The 22,953-nt window shown below is 36.3% G+C and overlaps 1 protein-coding gene across 3 annotated transcripts in view; it reads left to right on the top strand.

The window, feature by feature from the left end:
- Positions 1-22,953, top strand: part of TRIP11 (thyroid hormone receptor interactor 11) — a 65,588-nt gene that overhangs the window by 18,110 nt on the left and 24,525 nt on the right. For all 3 annotated transcript variants that reach the window (XM_014445542.2, XM_006103092.3, XM_023744424.1), the window contains exons 6-15: positions 261-426; positions 1,992-2,357; positions 5,890-5,930; positions 6,976-7,059; positions 7,628-7,840; positions 8,671-11,688; positions 14,427-14,567; positions 15,168-15,361; positions 18,625-18,788; positions 19,915-20,018. In XM_014445542.2, the coding sequence (XP_014301028.1) occupies positions 261-426; positions 1,992-2,357; positions 5,890-5,930; positions 6,976-7,059; positions 7,628-7,840; positions 8,671-11,688; positions 14,427-14,567; positions 15,168-15,361; positions 18,625-18,788; positions 19,915-20,018 (4,491 nt within the window). The remainder of the gene's footprint in view (positions 1-260; positions 427-1,991; positions 2,358-5,889; positions 5,931-6,975; positions 7,060-7,627; positions 7,841-8,670; positions 11,689-14,426; positions 14,568-15,167; positions 15,362-18,624; positions 18,789-19,914; positions 20,019-22,953) is intronic.

Genomic DNA, 22,953 nt, shown 5'->3' with positions numbered 1-22,953 from the left:
GTCCCTCTCCCTTCCTCTCTGTGAAAAAACAATAAACTATATATTTAAAAAAAAAAAAGTAGAAAAACTGTTTTTAAGGCTCAAGAGAGGAAAGGGTGGCTGGAGTCTCAGAATTGTCCAAATGTTGGGCCTGTGTTTAAATTTTTTTCATCCTTAGCACTTTCGGAGAATTATTTTTAATAATACAGACTTTGGGGCAAAAATGAAATAGCTTAGATAAGTTCATTGATTATTGGTTAACTTTGTTTTTATTTTTTAAGGAACTTAAACAGAACCGAAGTCAGGAAATTGATGATCATCAACAGGAAATGTCAGTATTACAGAATGCACATCAACAGAAATTGGCAGAAATAACTCGTCGGCATCGAGAAGAGTTAAGTGAATATGAAGAACGAATTGAAGAACTGGAAAATCTGTTACAACAAGGTTATTAATTTCATTAATGTAACATATTAGCTGGCATAATTAAATGACAAGCCTAGCACTGTAAGATCAGGATACTGATGTAAAGTTGGACGAAGTTCTAAAGAATGAGTAAATGACTAATTCTGCTCATCTGCCAGAAATTTGCACTGGCACTCCTATTGTCATGGTTCTGCAAAAATGGAAAGGTCCTTTGCCTTTGTGGCAAAAATTATAATACGGAGGCTCTTGCATTGTTTGGTATATTTCACTTTCTTTCAAATTCAGATACATAGACTTTTTAGTATTTGACTCAAATAATATCTTTCCTCAACTATTTTTAAATGCTTTGCTTATTGTAGTTACTTAACTTCTTTTAGACTAGATTTCTTTGAGCATTTTTAGATTTACAACAAAATTGAGAAGAAGGTACAGAGATTTCCCTTATAGTCTCTGCCTCCACCCCTACCCCCACCCCCATGCATATTCTCTACCATCAGCTTCACTCAGAAGGATGGCACTTTTTTTTTTTTACCAAGGATAAAACTACATTGACACATCATAATTGCCCAAAATCCGTAGTTTACTTTAGGGTTCATTCTTGGTGGTGTACATTCTATGGATTTGGACAAATGTATAATGACACGTATCCATCATTGTAATGTCATACAAAGTATTTTCACTGCCCTAAAAATCTGCCTATTCATCCTTCTCTTTATCCCCTGCAATTGATCTCTTTATTGCCACCATAGTTTTGTCTATTCCAGAATTGTTATTACAGTTGGAATCGTATAGCCTTTTCAGATTGTCTTCTTTCACTTAGTAATATATTTTTAAGTTTCCTCCATGTTTTTCATGGCTTGATAACTCATTTCTTTTTAGCACTGAAAAATATTCCATGCAGTTTATTAATCCACTCACCTACTGAATGACATTTTGATTCTTTCCAAGTTTGGGCAATTATGAATAAAGCTGCTATAAACATCCTTTTTGGGGTTGTTATGTGAATATAGTTTTCAGTTCCTTTGGGTAAATACCTAGGAGTATGATTGCTGGAACATATGACAAGAGTATGCTTGTTTTGTTTTTTTTGTGTTTTTTGTTTTTTAAAAAAATATATTTTATTGATTTTTTACAGAGAGGAAGGGAGAGAGATAGAGAGTTAGAAACATCGATTAGCTGCCTCCTGCACATCTCCTACTGGGGATGTGCCCACAACCCAGGTACATGCCCTTGACCGGAATCGAACCCGGGACCTTTCATTCCGCAGGCCGATGCTCTATCCACTGAGCCAAACCGGTTTCGGCGAGTATGCTTGTTTTATAAGAAACCACTAAACAGTCCTTCAGAGGAGCTATACCATTTTACATTCCACAAGCAATGAATGAGAGTTCCTATTGCTCCACATCCTCACCAGCATTTGTTGGTGTTAGTGTTTTGGATTTTGACTTAATAGTAGTGTAGTGTTATATCATTATTTTAACTTTTCAAGCCTTCCAAATTCTGAAGTTTATAAAATCTTAGTTGTATATAGCAAGTTATTTAACTATTGGTACATTTGTTGTCCTTGACTTATGTTTATGTTCCAGGTGGCTCAGGAATTGCAGTAACTGATTACCCTAAAATCCATGAGATGCAAAGAACTATTCAAGTTCTACAAACTGAAAAAGTAGAGTCTACAAAAAAAGTTGAAGAACTTGAGGATCAGATAAAAGATATAAGTAGAAAATTATTATCTTCAGAAAATGACAGAGAAGTTTTGAGGAAGGAACAAGAACGACTAAACGTGGAAAACAGGCAAATAAGTAAAGAATGTGAAAACTTGAAACTGGAATGTAGTAAATTGCAGCCTTATGCTATGAAGCAGAGTGACACTGTGAAGGAAGGGGAGAGCATTCTTCCACAGAGCACATCACTGGAAGAAGAGGTGTTCAGACTACAGCAAGCACTGTCTGGTATAAAATGTTTGGAACTTACTCCTGATTGGCGCTTCATTGCATACTAGCTGTTTTTAGAGACAACTAGCTCTTTGTATAACTGGGTACTTTGTGGAAATGAAATATTTATGGAAATGACTGGAATTTGAATAGAATTGTTTGGTTTAGATTCAGTGTCATAATACATCACAAATAGGAATTTTCTACTAAAAAGGGTTAAGTGTTGGTTAGGTGCCTCTTAACCTCTCTTCCTCATCTTTTAAGTATTTACGTGTAACTCACTGATTTAGGAGGCCATGTACATTTCTGAGAAATGTTTATATAGACATTTGTTGGGAGTAGAAATGGGCCTATTTCTGTTAATTTGTAAAGAACCAAATATTTCCTATAACTCATTAGGGCTCAAACCCTCCAGTTATGGAATTCAACCTACCTTCTTCAAAATCTTGTGTTACCTTTCAAAATGATCTCCTGAATCTAAGCAAACCTGAGAATGATAGGAGCCATAGGTCTTCCATAGTTGTCCATACTCAAGGTGATATTTAGTTACCATACCAGTGTTCTGTTACAAAAAATAAGTATTAAATGAATTAGGCCAAGCAGCAGTACTCATTCATGCCAGAAAAACGTAACAGGAGCTCTTTAGCTGAAAAGATACATCTTATTTTCCACTGTGTCCTCGTCTCACAATAAACTATATGAACTCATTCCTTCTTGTTCGGGAGGTTTCTAGCCCTTGTGTGTTTGTGAGTACCCATGAATTCCTGACCTGGAGGGCCAAGTCTATAGATTTGAATTTAAGTTAGGTTCAAAGTAAAATCTCCATGTCCTCTCTTCTTTTCCTACCTTGGTAATTGCTAGCGTTTATCAGTCTCCCAAAACAACATTTGAAGTTACTCCTTAGAAAGTTTGTAGGTTCTTAGTACTTTATCTTCCCAGATGAGCTGTAGGGTTTCTCATAGGTACTTTAGTCCTGGGAGCTGCCATGAAGGCAGAGGGAAAGCTGTGCAAGTTGGGTTTTGGACTTCTTTCTCATTTGACTTCAAAGTAGCTCAGCTCTTTTCAAAATAAATGTATTGGGTGACCCATATGAGTTTACTTGCTTTAAAAACAAATTTATTGGCTTAGGCCTTCCCCTTTTTCCATTTCCACTGCCACGGAATAACTTCAGCCAATCATAATTTTTTTTTTTTTTTGTCACAGTTAACTTTCATAGTCCCTGAACGAAGTAGGATAGCATACTGGTTAAGAACATAACAGAGTTGGAATCCAACTCCATTACTAACTAGCTGACCTTGGATAAGTTAATTAATATCTCTATGTTTTGTTTTTTTCATCTACATGGTTGCGGTAATATTATCTTCTTTATAGTTGTAGTAGTAATGACGATTTTATGACTTACTAGCTGCAAAGTTCTCTTTAGTGTCTAGCCTACAGTAAGTTTTATAAAAGTGTTAGCTGTTATTAGTCTCTGGGCTTCATTATCCCTTCTTCACATAATTTTTTTCTTTTCTTCTTCTTCTTTTTTTTTTTGCTAAACAAAACTTCTACTGAGAGAAAAGAGTACGAAGAGGCTGTCTTCAAGAGGTTCTTGAGCCTCAGCCCTCAGGATGTGGGGCCCCCAGGCCGGTGATCTATTAGGAAAGGACTAGAATGAGGTTCTATGGCCAGGCTACCATGTGTGTCTCAGATACCATGCTGAGCTGCAGATCCTGGGCCCCTGTTTCTAGGTTAAGGCCTGACCCGTGGACTCACAGGCAAGGTCTGCAGTCCCCACAGCTTGGTCTTCAGAGGTGGCCTCATGGGGCAGGTTATATATTTGCTGGCAGAGCCACAGGACAGATGTGCTTGGTAGCATCATCGCTTGGTGTCCGTCTTAGCCCTGCTTGGAGCAGATCCACATGGCAGCGGGCAGCTAATGCTACCAGGTAGATGAGGACATCACTAAGCTCCTCTTGAAGGGCTTCCACTGAAAGCTCTGCGGGCTCCTCCACTTCCCCAACCCGGGCTAGGCGGTTCCGAGGCTGGTGGAATGGCCCGTCTCTTGCAGCAGCAAACTCTGCATGGAGGCAGTACATGTTCTTGAGCATGGGCTCCAGCTGAAGCTGAAGGGGCCAGCAGCATTGGTGCCCTCCCCCCATGTCCCCAGGCTTCTCCCCACCCACAGTGGACACGGCACCCACTGCGCTGCAGCCCAGACTGCTCTGAAGAACCCCGCGTCCAGCTTGGAGCCTGCCTCAACAATTTTTTTTGTTTTTTTTGCAGCCAGAATGATTTTTCAGAAATGCAAAGCAGGTTACATTCCTGACGAGTACTTTGTGGCTCCCTGTGAAACTTCTTGATCAGACAAGTAATATCTTAATGATCTTTTTTTTATAATATATATTTATTGATTTCAGAGAGGAAGGGAGAGGGAGAGAGAGATAGAAACATCAATGATGAGAGAATCATTGATCGGCTGCCTCCTGCATGCCCCCTACTGGGGATCAAGTCCACAACCCAGGCATGTGCCCTTGGCCGGAATCGAACCTGGGACCCTCCAGTCCGTAGGCTGACGCTCTATCCACTGAGCCAAACTGGCTAGGGCTGAACTTTCTATATGGCTCCTTAAACTGGCAATGTTGTCTCTTAGCTCTGTTGCCTTTGCATTTGCTGCTTTCTCTGTGTAATCGCTCTCTTTTCACTCACTCTTCTTTGCATATTAAGATTCAACACAGGTATTGTATTCACTCTGAGGCACTAGCGCAGCTGCTTCCCTGGCCCCACGTGTCACCCCACCCCACCCTGTCCTTCTGGTTTAGGAGTTTGCCCTCTTTGGCCTAATAACACCTTGTGCTCCCTGTATCGCACCGTACTGTAATCACGTGCTTACTTTCCTTCCCCTCTGAATTGTAAGCTCCTTCAGAGCAAGCAAGGACTACATTTTCCCATTTTGTGGTCTAGCAACTGACCTCATAGTAAATGTTCAGTATTTCCTGTATGAACATTGAATGAATTACTTCAGCTGAACTCATGGTATTCTGCATTTGTGTTCTAAAACCCCTTCTATTTATGGATCTATCTGGAATACCAGATTGGATGGTCTTTTTATTAGTAGTCATGTCTAAGTCACTTTAGAGAATTGATAGATTGTGTATTGTTGTATAAATAGACATTTGTGTTTTAAGCCCTCCCCCCTCCTTGGTTTTAGTCCTTATACTATTTACTGTTACACAAACTAATCAACTCACTTTGAAACAGTTGTTACTGTTTTTATCAAGGCAATAAATATGATTCACCCAGAATACAATTATAATTCTTATATTGTTTCATAGAATTGGATTTTAACATAGTTTATACCTTGCATTTATAATATGACTTCTTTGGAATAGTCAAAATAGAAATAAAAAATAACAAACAAACATTTTACCCAAAAACTCTCAGGGCTTGCTAATTGTGCTTATAAATATACTTTATTTTAATTGGGTTTCATTTCTGAGTTTACTTTTAGAAGGGGATTATGAAGTTATTTTAAAGAATTCTAATGTCAGATCCATTGTTGTTTTTACAGATGCTGAAAGTGAAATAACGAGACTGAGTCATTTAAACCAGGTAAACTCATTTTAAGAGAGAAAGCTTTTGGCATTGGTTTACCTAGAAAAACCATTACATATTTTTATTGATTTCAGAGAGAAAGGGAGAGGGAGAGAGAGAGAGAGAGAGAGAGAGAGAGAGAGAGAGAGAGAGAAAAACATCAATGATGAGAGAGAATCATTGATCGGCCTACTCCTGCATACCCCTGACTAGGGATCAAGCCCACAACCCGGGCATGTGCCCTGACCAGGAATCCAGTCATAATCCCCTGGTTCATAGGTCAATGCTCAACCACTGAGCCATACTATCCAGGCTGTTGTGTTGTTGTTTTTTTTATAAATTCATGTGAACTTATCCTACGAACTTTTATCTTGGGAATTTTATGTTTGCTGATTAACAACAAACTTTTTGCATTATAAATTAACAATTTTGAAAGTTCCATAATTGAAAAATGCAAGTATATCTCTTTGAATATTAATTAGACAAATGTTATATTTGTAGAGACAGTGGAAGCAGATCCTCTACCAAAATGAGAAATGTATTTTGGTTTCCCTTTATGATATTTAGGGAGTTGTTTCTTTTTCTGATGATTACAGGCTATTTTGTAAATGTATTTGTATATTTTTTCAAATATAATAAAGAGCCCTAACCGGTTTGGCTCAGTGGAAAGCGTCGGCCTGCGGACTGAAGGGTCCCAGGTTCGATTCCGGTGAAGGGCATGTACCTTGGTTACGGGCACATCCCCAGTAGGGGGTGTGCAGGAGGCAGCTGATCGATGTTTCTCTCTCATTGATGTTTCTGACTCTCTATCCCTTCCTCTTCCTCTCTGTAAAAAATCAATAAAATACATATATTTTTAAAATATATATATAATAAAGAAATCCTCTCTGCAAATGTCTGTTAAATGAATGATGGGCTTTTTAGATGGTCCAGTGTTGCATGCTTACAATTTTTATGCCACTTAAGAAATGCAGAGTACAAATACCCAATTGTATAGCTTGCCTGCTTTCTTATAAACTCGAAATTTCCTGTCATCTGAACATTGTTTTTAACATGTTTACAGGATAATCTCACTGAAGACAATCTGGAACTTAAAATGCGTGTCCAAGTTTTAGAAAAAGAGAATTCATTATTGAGTCAAGAAAAGGTGGGTGTAATAAAAATGGGGGCAGAGTTAAAATGGTGTGTGCATTATATATCGATCACAGCTAAGAGCCAGTTTATATCAAAATGAGTGTTTAGTTCTTGAGAGTCCTGAGGATAAAGCTGATCTCATCGGTGCTTGTCAGGCCAGGTTGAAGTACTGGGCAAGGTTCAGAGTATGAGCCTGGCCAGAGTTTCTGTTTAGAGATAAACCAGTAGGCATACAGATAGGAGCAGAAAAGAAAGGTAAAGGTTCTTTGGTTTCAGATGAAGTCCTGACAGCAACATACACACAGGTGGGTCGGGAGCCTGGAGTGGCATACTATAGTAACTATATGTACTGCTTATATGCCCCAGAATATGTCTAGTGTGGTGGACAGGAATTTTTTAGTGGTGAGGGGCAAAGAGGGACATTGTCAGTGGTGGAAATAGGGTCTCTTGTGTATATTGGTAGCAAGGATAGAGTAAGATTTTGTAATGTTATGTTGGGTTTTGTTTATATTTTTAATCTTTCAGTGTCTCTTCTTCCAATTGATAGTATGTGTTGTGGTTTTCCCCTTTTATCATTTAAGGAAGAACTTCACATATCACTTTTAAAATTAAACAATGAATATGAAGAAATTAAAAATACAACTGTGAGAGACATGGATTTGGATTCAAAATTACATGACTTAAGACTTAATTTGGAGGCAAAGGAACAAGAACTGAATCAGAGTATTACTGAAAAGGAAGTACTGATAGCTGAGTTAGAAGAACTGGATAAGCAGAACCAAGAAGCTACAAAGGTAATAAGTACCATATTAAAGACAGTGTGGTAGCACATTCTAACCAGTAGACCGAACACTGGATTAACAAGCAAGGTGATTGGTGTGATTTAATTTTGTGTTTTAATTAATATTTTAGTTTATTGATGCTCTAGTCATAGAGGTTGGCAAACTTTTTCTGTAAAGTGTTAGTAAATATTTTTGGCTCTGCAAGCCATATACTCTTAGTTGCATCTGCTCAACTCTGTTGTCATAATATGTTAACAAGTGAGCCTGACTCTCTTCCAATTAAAACTTTATTTATAAAAACAGGTGGCAGGCCTGATTTGCCCCATTGGCTGCTGGTTTGTTGACTCCTGCACAGTGTTTAAAGTTGAAAATAAACAACATATATCTTTTACCTTCTTTAATTTTAAATTCTAAGTTCTAAAATGATAAAATAATTTTCTATAAAATATTAGTACGTTTGTTGGATTTAAAAAAAAAAAGAGTTTTAAGAAGGATTAGAGCCTGGCTGGGATGGCTCAGTTGTTGAGCATCGACCTATGAACCAGGAGGTCACAGTTTGATTCCCAATCAGGGCACATGCCCGGGTTGTAGGCTCTATCCCCAGTGAGGGGTGTGCAGGAGGCAGCCAATCAATGATTCTCTCTCATCATTGATGTTTCTATCTGTCTCTCCCTCTCCTTTCCTCTCTCTGAAATCAATAAAATCATATTTTTTTTAAAAAAGGATTAGAAATAACAGAATTATTATTCTATTGTATACGACATTTTATAAAATTTCCTTTAGGTATAAAATGAGAATGTTTTAAAGTTAATATGCAAATTATTATTATTTTTTTTTTGCAGCACATGATTTTGATAAAAGATCAGCTATCAAAACAGCAAAATGAGGGAGATAGCATCATCAATAAACTTAAAATAGATCTAAATGATGAAAAAAAGAGAGTTCATCAACTTGAAGATGATAAAATGAACATTACTAAAGAGTTAGATGTGCAGAAAGAAAAGTTAATTCAAAGTGAACTGGTCCTAAATAACTTGCATTTAACCAAGCAGGAGCTAGAGGATAAAATAGAAGATTTAGTAGATCAACTAAATAAATCACAGAACAATAATTTAAATATCCAGAAGGAGAACTTTGAGCTTAAGGAACATATTAAACAAAAGGAGGAGGAACTTTCTAGAGTCAGGTGTGAATTAACTCAGCCTCTTCATCAAGACTCTAACAGCAATTTTAAGGATGACTTACTTAAAGAAAGAGAAGCTGACATCAGAAACTTAAAGCAAAATCTTTCAGAAGTAGAACAGCTCAATGAAAATTTAAAGAAAGTTTCTTTTGATCTCAAAATGGAAAATGAAAAGTTGGTTTTAGCATGTGAAGATTTAAGACATCAGTTGGAAGAATCTATTGCTGGTAACAATCAGATTTCTCTGGAAAAAAACACAATTTTGGAGACTCTAAAAACGGAAAAAGGACAGTTAGAAGCAGAATTGTGTCGGGCTGAAAAGAGGCTGTTGGAAGAAGCAAACAAGTATGAGCAGACCATTGAAGAACTGTCAAATGCAGGGAACTTGAGTGCCTCTGCTTTACAGCTGGAACATGAGCGCTTAATTAAGCTCAGTCAGGAGAAAGACTTGGAAATAGCAGAACTCAAAAAGAATATTGAGCAGATAGATCTTGATCATACAGAGACTAAGAACATTTTGTCATCTAGTTTAGAAGAGAGGAAGCAATTAACACAACTTATAAATGAGAAAGAACTTTTTATCGAAAGACTTAAAGAGAGAAGTTCAGAGCTCCAGGAGGAGTTAGATAAATATACTGAAGCCTTAAGAAAAAATGAAATTTTGAAGCAAACCATAGAGGAGAAAGACAGACATCTTGGATCCATGAAAGAAGAAAACAATCACCTAAAAGAAGAACTGGAACGACTCCGGGAACAGCAGAGTCGAGCTGCACCTGTGGCTGAGCCTAAAACCCTTGACTGTATTACAGAACTAGAATCTGAGGTATCGCAATTGAATGTAATAAAGGATAATCTTGAAGAGGAAATAAAACACCACCGAAAGATAATTGAAGATCAAAACCAGAGTAAAATGCAACTACTTCAGTCTTTACAGGAGCATAAGAAGGAAATGGATGAGTTTAAATACCAGCATGAGCAAATGAATGTCACGCACACCCAACTCTTATTAGAGAAAGATGAGGAAATTAAGACTTTGCAAAAAACAATTGAAGAAATCAAAACCCAGTTGCATGAAGAAAGGCAGGGTATTCAAACAGAGAATTCTAATATTTTTCAAGAAACAAAAGTTCAGAGCCTTAACATAGAAAACGGAAGTGAAAAGCATGATTTATCTAAAGCTGAAACCGAAAGGTTAGTAAAAGGAATAAAGGAACGGGAATTAGAGATTAAACTTCTAAATGAAAAGAATCTATCTTTAACTAAACAGATTGATCAGCTGTCCAAGGATGAGGTTGGAAAGCTAACTCGGATTATCCAGCAGAAAGATTTGGAGATTCAGGCTCTCCACGCTAGAGTTTCTTCCGTTTCCTACAATCAGGATATTGTTTACCTTCAACAGCAGCTGCAGGCCTTTGCTATGGAAAGAGAACAAGTATTAGCTGTTTTGAATGAGAAGACTAGGGAAAATAGCCAACTAAAAACAGAATATCACAAAATGATGGATATAGTTGCTGCCAAAGAAGCAGCCCTCCTTAAGCTGCAAGATGAAAATAAGAAAATGTCCACTCAATTTGAAGGTGCTGGCCAAGAAATGTTTCGAGAAACTGTTCAGAATTTATCTCGTATCATTCGAGAAAAAGACATTGAAATAGATGCATTAAGTCAGAAATGTCAGACCTTATTGACAGTTTTACAAACATCCAGCACCAGTGATGAGGTTGGAGGTGTTAATAGTAATCAGTTTGAGGAGCTTCTACAGGAACGTGATAAGTTAAAACAACAAGTAAAGAAAATGGAAGAGTGGAAACAGCAGGTGATGACCACAGTACAGAATATGCAACACGAATCAGCCCAGCTTCAGGAAGAACTTCATCAGCTTCAGGCACAAGTGTTGGTTGACAGTGATAACAATTCTAAGTTACAAGTGGACTATACTGGCCTGATCCAAAGCTATGAGCAGAATGAAACCAAACTCAAAATTTTTGGGCACGAATTAGCACAAGTTCAGCATAGCATAGGGCAGCTTTGCAACACCAAAGATCTCCTTTTAGGAAAACTTGATATTATCTCACCTCAGTTCTCTTCTGGATCATCTCTTACCTCCCAGTCCGCAGGGTCTCTTAAAACAACTAAGTCTGAAACATTAAGTGAAGCTTCTCAGCACGAGATAGAAGAGCTAAGAAAGTTGCTGCAGGAAAAAGATGCAGCAATTAGAACTCTCCAGGAAAATAATCACAGACTCTCTAATTCAATTGCTGCCACCTCAGAGCTAGAAAAAAAAGAACACGAACAAACGGATTCAGAAATTAAACAGCTGAAGGAGAAACAAGATGTTTTGCAAAAGTCACTTAAAGAGAAAGACCTCTTAATTAAAGCGAAAAGTGATCAGTTACTTTCTGTAAATGAAAATTTCACAAACAAGGTGAATGAAAATGAACTTTTAAGGCAGGCAGTAACAAACCTGAAGGAGAGAACATTGAGTTTAGAAATGGACATTTGTAAATTGAAAGAGGAAAATGAAAAAATAGTAGAAAAAACCAGGGAAAAGGAAACAGAATATCAAGCATTACAAGAGACTAATATGAAGTTTTCTATGATGCTGCAAGAAAAAGAGTTTGAGTGCCACTCAATGAAGGAGAAGGCTCTTGCTTTTGAGCAGCTGCTGAAAGAAAAAGAGGTATGTCCTGAATGGGGTATTATATACAGAGGGAAGTTTGGGTGGAGGAGATTTTTAATGTTATTATTCCATTGATATTATCTTTGAAGGGGAATATGAATTTGTTCACTTAGAAATACTTATTTCAAGGTTTTGTGTTTCATTCTAAATAAATATTCTTCAGAGGCATCTGGAAGTTTCTCCCCCAAATGACTAGGTATTTCCAAATATTTTTTGATATTGGGTTAATCTTTAGAGCCTGTTAAGTAGGAAAGGTTTAGTAATAATATTTTTCTTCAGAAAATAGAAATGTGTTACAAGAGTATTTGAAGTCAGTGCAACTTAACCAAATTTTAGGCATATTTTAGTAGCTGCTAGTAATGTTAACATTTCAGAGGTTTTTATATGTGATGAGAAGTTCTGTGAAATACATGCTCCATCTTTGACAATCTGCAATAGGTTATACATTTTACCTCGTAACACAGTAAGCACTTGGTGTGTGTGTGTGTGTGTGTGTGTGTGTGTGTGTGTGTGTGAAACAGAAGTTTCAGGAATTAGAAATTACCCTTACTATATGTGATTCTGTATTTTAAAAAGTTTGACATTATTGCATTAAATTGATTTTTATGAATCAGTCACAACCTAGGATTTGAAAAATGTTAGCCATGAGTAGTGCTTTTCACATAGTAGACTCAGTAAATATTCTAATCCCAGCTTTGTCACTGATGTGACTTTGGGTATGTTTTGACCTTACTGGTTAGTTTATTCAGTAATAAAATGGAGGGTGGTAGCAGTTATATATGTAAAGCATCAGTAGTTTTTGATATATTTAAATTTTTACATGCAGTTGATTGTGATTTTAATAAGAATGTATTGAAGACCTTCTAGTACATCTTACTATGACAGATGTTGTGTAGGGCTTTTGGGTAGTGCTTATTACTCTGATTGCTATACTTGTAGTAGTAGGAGTTTGGAAAAGAAATGGGACTATTCAGCTAGTGCTTCTTGAGCATTTATATACTGCTAGGCACAAGATACAAAATGATTTAATTTCTTCTGCCAAATAGGTTCTCTCTTAGAATCCTAGATTAAAGTTTGGGAAATGCTTCATGTAGTTTTCACTTTAGTAAGAAAAGTCTTAATTTTCCCCTTCTTTGCCATTTGATTAAGTAGGTACACTAATAGTGTTGGGGTGTTCTCCTTTACATGTAACGTCTTAGCTTCTTGTGGTGCTGGGCTGGAACTGGCATGAAAAAGACTCTTTAGAGAGCAGAAACTTTCTATTACTCACTAACCAAAATTGGGTGTAGTGTCTTAGAGCTGATACCTAACTATAAACAGATCCATAAGATATGCATATTTAAAACAGGCTGTAAATAGCCTGTCACTTTTTTGTGCTTGCAGCTATCATCCTAATTTCATGGCCCAGTTTTTATTTTTTATTATTTATTTATTTATGGTTTTTTTAAAAATTGATTTCACAGAGAGGAAAGGAGAGGGAGAGAGAAATAGAAATATCAATAATGAGAGAGAATCTTTGTTCGGCTGTGTCCTGCACGCCCCTTACTAGGGGGATCAAGTGCCCTGACTGGGAATTGAACCATGACCTCCTGGTTCACGGGTTGATGCTCAACCACCGAGCCACACCTGCCAGGCTCATGGCCCTATTTTTGTAATGGTTATTTTTTTTCTCCTGCTGTTTTTAATATATTGTATTTGTATGGAATGCAATCAAGCATACATTTTCCTAACCATTCTAGCAAGATATCATTCCAGAGTTGCTTTCTTTCATTAAATTGTTGCCAAAATATTCTTTAAAATTAGGTTTTACACATAAAATGACTTCCCTAGCCCAGCTGGCATAGTTCAGTGGTTGAGCGTTGACCTATGAACCAGTAGGTCAGGGTTCGATTCCCATCAGGGCACATGCTCATGTTGCCGGCTCAATCCCCAGTGTGGGGCCTGCAAGAGGTAGCTGATCAATGATTCTCATCATTGATGTTTCTATCTCTCTCTCCCTCTCCCTTTCTCTCTGAAATGAATACAAAGATATATATTAAAAAATAATAATAATAATAAATAAATAAAATGACTTCCCTATTTTTCCTCTGCCAGCATCTTGATACTTACTTTCTCCAGCAACAATTGTGAATGCCTGATGAATGGGGACACACACACACACACACTTTTTTTGAGTGATTTTGGATTTGTGAACACTGTTGTTTAGGGTAAATTTGAAGCAACTGTGTCTTTTGAGTTCTTTTAAAATCTGTGTAATAAACTTTTTTTTAAACAATCATTTTAGACTGTTAGAAAAGTTGCAAAGATAGTTGAGATCCCATATACCTCACACCCAATTTCTCTTATTTTTAACATCTTACATTACTATGGTACACTTGTAACAACCAGTGAACTAATATTGATACATTGCTATTAACTAAAGTTCACACTTTAGCGGGCTGGAGGGAGTTAATGGGAGAAAAAGGAGACATATGTAATACTTTCAACAATAAAGATTTTAAAAAATAAAGATCACACTTTATTTGAATTTCCTTAACTTTTAACAAATGCCCTCTCCTGTTTCAGGATGCCATCTGGGGTACCGCACGAGTCCTTACGCTCCTTTAGACTGACAGTTTCTCAGACTTTCCTTTTTTGGTGACCTTCACATGGTTAACTATATTTTAAAATTAATTAGTGATGAAATGTCTTTCTTAAATGTATTTTTATTTAAAGCTAAAGTTATTTTTTTCCTAAAGGGCGAGACGGGGGAGTTAAATCAGCTTTTAAATACAGTTAAGTCAATGCAGGAGAAGACGGTTACATTTCAGCAGGAGAGAGATCAAGTCATGTTGGCCCTGAAACAGAAACAAATGGAAAACACTGCTGTGCAGAATGAGGTATTCTTTCACTTTAAAGAAACAGTGATTCAAACACCAAGTTTAATCATTATGAAGAAAACTATAAAGATTAGCATTTACAATGAATTTCTCTCATCAGCGATTTTTTGCTTAGTCTTGCTCTAATGTGCTCTGATAGAATTTTGATCTAGAATGCATTTTGCTTCAGTTTTCAGAAGTAAAAATTGTGATCTAATCATTATGTTGTACACTTGAAACTAAATTATACCTTGATTTTTTTAAAATAAAAAGTGAAAACAAAGGCATATCTTGGATATAAGAAAATTTTTTCCAGTCATAAAATGTGGAAAAAATGAGATTTACTGAAAAAGTGGTCTGTGACAAAAATCTAATCTTTGTATAATTCCATTTTCTATCATAGCCACAGGAATGAGGTCTTACAAAAGAAATCTTCCAAATGAATATTCCAGATCATTTCAGGAGACTTTTTTTCTAGCATAAATGCATCTTGCAGTATGAGAAATTAATATACAGTTAATACACTTCAATAATTGGGAGAAAATTTGATAACAGTTAGTGGCTTGTGGAGGAGGAGGGAGCATTTTATAGAAGAAAAATAAAGAACTGTCCTCTATCTAGGTTCAACATTTACGTGACAAAGAATTACGCTTAAACCAGGAACTAGAGAGATTGCGTAACCATCTTTTAGAAACAGAAGATTCCTATACCCGTGAAGCTTTGGCTGCAGAAGATAGAGAGGCTAATCTAAGAAAGAAAGTCACAGCATTGGAGGAGAAGCTAGTTTCATCCTCTAGTGCAATGGAAAATGCAAGGTAACTTTCTCCCATTTTTAGTCTTAATAGTAACACTTCTTGATTATAAGACTCAATAAGCATTTTTTATATTTTGCCTCATTTTTTTCTCACAAAATTTATTTTGTCTATTTTACAGACGAAGAAACTTAAAGAGGCTTAGTAACCTTCCTGAGGCCAGGCACGGTGTGTGGGGGTTTCACACTGGGGTCTAACTCTTAACTAGATCTGGCATTCAAAGTGAGGTTTCTTGGAATCTTAACCATTACCTAGATAATTGAATTGCTTCTCATCATTTTAGGAGTTTAAGTTTAGACTTAAATCCCAACTGATTCATTTAGTTTTCAAGCTCTTAAAGGATTAATTTAATTAAATTTGTGTGATTTTATTTTTAATCAAATGATCTGAGGTTGAACAAGGTTTGGCTCTAAGAAGGAGAGAGTAAAGGAAGTAGCAAGGTGAAGAATTAACCTGGGTCAATAAGAATTAACTCTTGGTTTCTTAAGAACTTTTGAATAACCGGGTCCCTATATATATATATATTTTTTTCTTTATTGATTAAGATATTACATATGTGTCCTTATCCCCCCATTGGCTCCCCATCCCCCTGCTCATGCCTGCACCACCCCTGTTGTCTGTGTCCATTGGTTAGGCCTATATGCATGCATACAAGGCCTTTGGTTGATCTCTCCCCCTTACCCCCACCGTCCTCTACCTTCCCTCTGAGGTTTGACGGTCTGATCGATGCTTCTCTGTCTCTGGATCTGTTTTTGTTCATCAATTTATGTTGTTCATTATATTCTACTAATGAGTAAGATCATGTTATTTCTCTCAACAAAATGTCTTTTTTTTTCTTCTTATGACAAAACATTTTATTTTTCACTTTAGGAAAACCACATAAGCCAAAAGAACATAAAGCCACAATCCCACCCACCCTCAAATAATCTCTTTTTGTGTGCCTTTATATGCTTCTATATATTTGTGTACATATTATATATTTTTTAAAGCAAACTAGAGATTATATATTCATACTGTTTTATAAACTGCTTTTATTACTTAATATGAGTATCAGTACATGTTAAGCCATGTGTTTCTGCAATATCATTTATGGGATTGCCATAATTTCTATAAGCCAGTCATTTATTATTGGACATGTAGAGTTTCAACTTTTCAAAATTACTAAGAGTGCTATCATATCTCAAGATTGGTATTTTTGTGTTGATGAAAAATTACTTTCTTAGCATAAATTTTTAGAAATGGAAGTTTGGTTCAATGTGGTTTTTTTTAAACTTTTGAAATGTACTGCCAAATAACCTTACAGACAGATAATGTCTATTTATATTTCCATTTAGTGATATGCACATCTTTTTTAAAACAATTTTTTAAAAATATGTTTTTATTGACTTTAAAGAGAGGGGAAGAAAGAGGGAGAGAGAGAGAGAGAGAGAGAGAGAGAGAGAGAGAGAGAGAGAGAAACATCCATAAGAGAGAGAAACATCTGTTGGCTGCCTCCTGCACTTCCCTTACTGGGGTTTGAGCCCCCAGCCCAGGCATGTTCCCTGAGGCTAGTCTCTGCCTTCTTTCATTTACCCTTCATAATTGCCAGAATAACCTTCATTGAGTAGAGCTGTGACCTTGTTACTCCTTTTTCCAAAATCATTAGCCTTATTTCTCACTATTATCAACATTGCCCAAACTTTCTAACTCAGTTCTTTAGATACAGCTATTTTTCTATTTCTTTCTACTTTTTTGTTTATATTCTTTCTTCTACCTGAAAGTGGGCCTGATCCCTACCAGTTTTTCTGTCAATCCCACCTATTCTTCAAATAGCATTTTCTTCATAAATGCTATTTCTTCACCCCACTCCTCAAACCCAAAACCAAACCCTGGTGTGATACTATTTCCTTTGAACCCACATAATAATTTGAGTCTTTGATAGGGCACTTCTGTTTTACTTTAGGGTACAGGTAATGTTGACCCATCTTACACTTTCTCCCACCCAATGGAATGTAAGGTTACCAAGGGTAGGAATGATGTCATTTATTTTGTACCCTTCCCACAAGCATATATTCTCACACATAGTTTAATAGATGTTCATTAAATATTTTTATATACGTAATTCAAATCTACAGACCTACCTAACAACAGTAACATGTGGTAATCTGTTAACCTCTTGAGTGACATCACAGCTCATTTAATCTTTAGTATCTTTGAGTGATTTTCTAACCATCAAAATTGAATACAACTCAGGGACATTTAAGGGCAGTTGTCTCCTGTTTATCAATTTACTGCTCTTTCCACAAGAGGGTGCTACTGGGTAAAGTTTCTTCAGAGTAGCTGCTCTAAATGGACTTTGATGGGCTTCTCGAGTAAGAACTTAACTGGGTATTAAAAACCCAGGAAAGACTATTGCAATATTTTGTATGTAATAATTATACATTAAGGAAGTATATCAATGACATAAGCCTGGATAGGTGCTATATAAATCCCTTAGGGAACTCCAATTTATCACTTGGGGCAGTTGTCGGGATTATTTAATACACACAGAAAGATGATGGTAAAAAGATAATTAACTAGTAATCAGAGCAGTTAATCTCTGGGCTCACCTTAGGAAAACTGTGACTTCACCATGATTTCACATGTTAAAAGCATGGGGGTGTCATAGAATTCATTGCTCATTGGATTGGAAGCTGGACAAAATGCCTTCTAAGGGCCCTTAGAACTTACAATTTTATGATAAATTACATCATAGAGTTGCCTGCTGTTTATAAATTTTTCTCATGGTGACAGTTCTTGTTTACGCAATGCTGTCTTTAAAAATGATTGCCATTTAGAGTCACTTTCACGAGAAGGATGGTTAAAAACAGGTAGAACAAAGATCAGAGGCACTCTTCAAGTTTCTTTAATGCAATAAAATACAGGTCACATTCATAGAGACAGAAAGTAGAATTATGGTTGCTGGGGGAACGGGGAGTTGTTGTTTAATGGGTGTGGTGTTTTGGCTTGGTAAGATGAAAAAAGTTCTGGAGATGAATGGTGGTGATGGCTGTACAATAATGTGAATGCATTTAGTGCCACTGAACTCTACACTTAAAAAAGATTAAAATGGTAAATATTATGTATATTTTAACATAATAAAAAAAGTAGGAGACTTCATCTTGTTAAAGTTATCTAAATACTATGAAGTCTAATTTGCATTTACTACACTAAAATGTACAGAAGATGTTTCATCTTGTAAAGAACCTAAATAGAAATAGTTTGACTTTAATTCTTTTTGTTTGAAGCCATCAAGCCAATTTGCAGGTAGAGTCATTGCAGGAACAATTGAATGTAGTCTCCAAGCAAAGGGATGAGACTGCCCTGCAGCTTTCTATGTCTCGGGAACAAGTAAAGCAGTATGCTCTATCACTGTCCAACCTGCAGATGGTACTAGAACATTTCCAGCAAGGTAAGTAGTGTGGTTAGTCTCTCACTGAAGAAAAATTATCGTAGTTATTGGGAATTATGGCTTATTTCAGTGCCATTTTAGATTAGGCCTGGGGATATGGATATCTTTGAAAGATTACCCACTAGTAGGGGGGAAGATAAGTAGCCAGCAACAAGTTAATTTAGACTGCTTGTATAATTAAGACTAGAGAACATAAACTATATAGAGTAATTATTAAAAATTTACTTTAGTATCATGTCATGAGCTATTAAGGTAAGTGTTGGGTAACTATAAGTGTAACAAAGGAAGGATGATCACGTGATAACGGGGATACAAAGGAGGAGAGAGGCACTGGTAGAAAAGATGGTTAGGTTTTGAGATATCGGTTGGAGGTTGAATCCACTTCAAAGAGTTAATCATCAGTAACTGCTGTCCTTTGAAATATTGATGAGCCTGTTCTTAGCTCTTCATCTGTACTTTGAGGTATTTATGTTTTCTAGTCCTGGTGGAAAATAATTTTTGGAGACACAATAGTGACTGGAACAGTTGGACCCTGATAACTGAATATGCTTTCTCACATCTATCTCCCATCCTCAGATTTACCCCCTTAGATCATTCACCCATCCATTTGTTTATTCATACATTCAGTAATTATTGGCAATGAATTAACTGCTAGTGAGGGCAAGTGGGTGGTTAGGGGATATGAGGCTAATGAAGCAACAGGAGTTCTAGTTTTGTACCTAAGTCAAACTTTAAATTTGTACATATGTAGACCTTCAGGGCTACTCATGGTTGAAATGTTGAATTTTAAATATAAGATTTCTCTAGATCTACTCTATATAATACTAAACTAAACATGTGTACAAAGTATATGGGACTGGGGCTGTAGGGAAAGCTTTGCCAAAGAGGAAATATTTGGGTGGAGTTCTGGAGGGAGGGAAGAGTTTGCAAGATAGACAAGATGGAGATGCAGTTAGGCAGAGGAAACTGATCTCATTACCTTAATTCCATTAACACTATCACTCAGGCATGTGTAATTGTTGAGACATATGAAATGTTTTTGTTGAATTATTAAAATTTCAAGTAGTTTAAAATTCTAATTTTATTGCACAATTGCAAAATACTATGTAACTTTTTTCCTCTTTAGAGGAAAAAGCTATGTATTCTGCTGAACTAGAAAAGCACAAACAGCTTGGAGCTGAATGGAAGAAAAAGGCAGAAAATCTGGAAGGAAAACTGATGTCAGTACAGGTTGGTTGAAATAATTTCCCTTGTAAATATTATTTTTAATGAAGCAGTTTCTTATAGAATCTTTGTCTTGGAAATAATCTCTAAACAACTAATTTATTAAATATTATTTGAGTGACTAATCTGTACCCCATAGTGTGGCATGATAGTGAACAAGATACTCAGGATTTTCCTCATGTGTCTTATAGAGTACACACAGCAAATATGAGATGATAGGACATTTTCAGTTTTTTTGGCACAGATGAGTATTTTAGAGATCACTGAAGGGAAAAAACAACAAATTAATCTACAATTTTAACTTTATAATTTTCTCTTTTCAACAAAATATATTGAGTACTTTATTTCACATGGATTAAATTAATGTATGTTATCCCATTAGATTTTTCTTTTGCAGAGTAATCCTTTAAAATATTTTTATCTTTATTGTTATGCTATATTTCATATATGCAAAAATCATACATAAGATATAAGTAAAATGAACCTTCATGAAGAGATATGACACCAAAGTGACTTGCTTTTAGATTTAGGATAAACGTTTCTAAGTCATGAATTGACGCTGGTGGAAAATAAAATTTGTTTACCTGTCATGTTGTTCAGGCACATTGATATTCCAAATAAGTAAAGCTGCATTTTCTATAAAGTTTTGAAATTATTAACTGTTGAGTGACTGTAAAACAGTATCCTATATAATAAAAGGGTAATATGCAAATTGACCCTAACGGTGGAAGGACCAGACCAACCGCTCGACCAGTCACTAGGAGGTGCACTGACCACCTTTTGGTCCCTTTTCCCGGCCGGCAGGCTCTGATCGCCTGATGGCAAACGGGGAACTGGGTAGGTGGCAGGGGACGTGGGTGGCACCAGGCCCAGGGCTCCTGCCCCGCCAGTTGCCCTACACACAGAGGGCAACCCTCAGTCGGGGCGGGGCTGGTGAGCAGGTGGCAACGGCCGACCTCTCGGTCCCTTCCCCCAGCAGTCAGGCTCCAATTGCCCGATGGTGAACAGGGAACCGGGGTGGGTGGCGGTGGGAGGCAGGGCCAGCTACGGGCAGCCGGGGAAGATGGCCCTGATCGCAGGCCAGGCCTAGCGACCGTACCTGTGCACGAATTTCGTGCGCCGGGCCTCTAGTTTAGATAATATGTATAAAATATAAAAATAACAATACAGCAAATACCCACATACTCACCACCCAATATAAGAAATAGAATGACACCCTTTGACATTTCTTATGCACCTTTCCTCATATCATCCCCTTCTTACCACCTCCTACTCCAAAATTTTATGTTTCTCACCCTTTGTTATTTTTTATGGTTTTAACACATATATTTATATCTCCAAACAATACATTGTTTAGTTTTACATATTTCTGAACTCTGTATTAAGTGGAATTTAAACTGTATGTAGATTAATTTTTCTGAGACATGCTTTTTTTTTGAGACTTGCTTTTTTGCTTAGAATTATGTTCATGATTTTCAGCCATGTTACTGTGTGTTACTGTGTGCAGATGGTTCACTCTTTTTACTGCTCTATTCATTGCATAAATATATAGTTTATTTACTTATTTTATTGATAAAGTAATTTTCATTATCTGCTATGCAAACAATGTGGTTATGAACTTCCTTGTTTATATCTTCTGGTATATAGGAGTTTCTATCAGGTAGGTATCTTGATTGGAATTGCTGAGCTATGGGATATATATGAGCGATTTCAACTTGACTAGATGATGGAAAATTTACTTTTTAAGATAGTTGTGCTTATTTAGTCCTTCCAGTGGTGCATTTGACCTTATAAGAATATTTTCACTTTTTGCCAATGTGGGAGGGAGGAAGGGCTCTATCTTCTTATGGTTTTAGTTTGCATTTCTTTGACTACTAATGAGGTCAAGCATCTTTTAATTTTAATTAATTTATGTATGTATTTACTTTATGTATGTATGTATGTATTTTATTTATTTTTTTTGGAGAGAGTAAGGAAGAGAGAGAGAAAGAGAGAAAGATTGGTATGAGAACCAAACATTTACTGACTGCCCCCTGCACACCAGGGGATCTAGCCCGCAACCCAGGCATGTGCCCTGACCAGGAATTGCACCACAAACATTTCAGTGCATGGGACAACATCCAAACAACTGAGCCACACTGGCCAGGGCGAGGTCAAGCATCTTTTAATGTTTATTAACCATTTATGTTTACTTTATGGTCAACTCATTAATACATTTAAAATGTATTTTATCCAACACTTTTAGTTGTTTCCATTAGGTCCAGAGTATCTAGTCTAGGGGTCCTCAAACTACGGCCCGCGGGCCACATGCAAATACAAATATTGTATTTGTTCCCGTTTTGTTTTTTTACTTCAAAATAAGATATGTGCAGTGTGCATAGGAATTTGTTCATAGTTTTTTTTTAAACTATAGTCCGGCCCTCCAACGGTCTGAGGGACAGTGAACTGGCCCCCTGTTTAAAAAGTTTGAGGACCCCTGATAGTCTGTCACACTTTTTAAATAGAAGTCAGATCTTCTTTTTAAGCTAGGTGGTTTTTTTCAAATTTAAAGTGTAACATATATTTAGAAAAAGAATGAAATAAAATGGAAGAAACTAAAGAGGGAATTAGTAAAGATAAAAGCTAAAATTAATGAAATATAAACCAAACAATAGTAGAAAGAGTAACAAAATCTAAATATTAATTTTTGAAAACATCTTAATGTAGTTTTAAGCTTTAATAATTTCTTAAATATAAACAAAATGAGATTTTAAAAAGATTACTTGAAAACATACTTTCTTTACACTAAACTTAGTTTTGTGCATTTTGAATATTAAATTTTTAATGTGTGAACACTTGTGTTCACACACATATATATACACATTGATATATATGCTGTACACACCTGTGAGATTTATTACAAGAATTGGCATTTTGATTGTGTGGGCTGGCTAAGCAAGTA

Source organism: Myotis lucifugus, unplaced genomic scaffold (genome assembly GCF_000147115.1).
Source record: "Myotis lucifugus unplaced genomic scaffold, Myoluc2.0 scaffold_463, whole genome shotgun sequence".
Classification (NCBI taxonomy): domain Eukaryota; kingdom Metazoa; phylum Chordata; class Mammalia; order Chiroptera; family Vespertilionidae; genus Myotis; species Myotis lucifugus.
The sequence above is the reverse complement of the archived record's forward strand: the minus strand, read 5'-3'. Positions and strand labels throughout refer to the sequence as shown.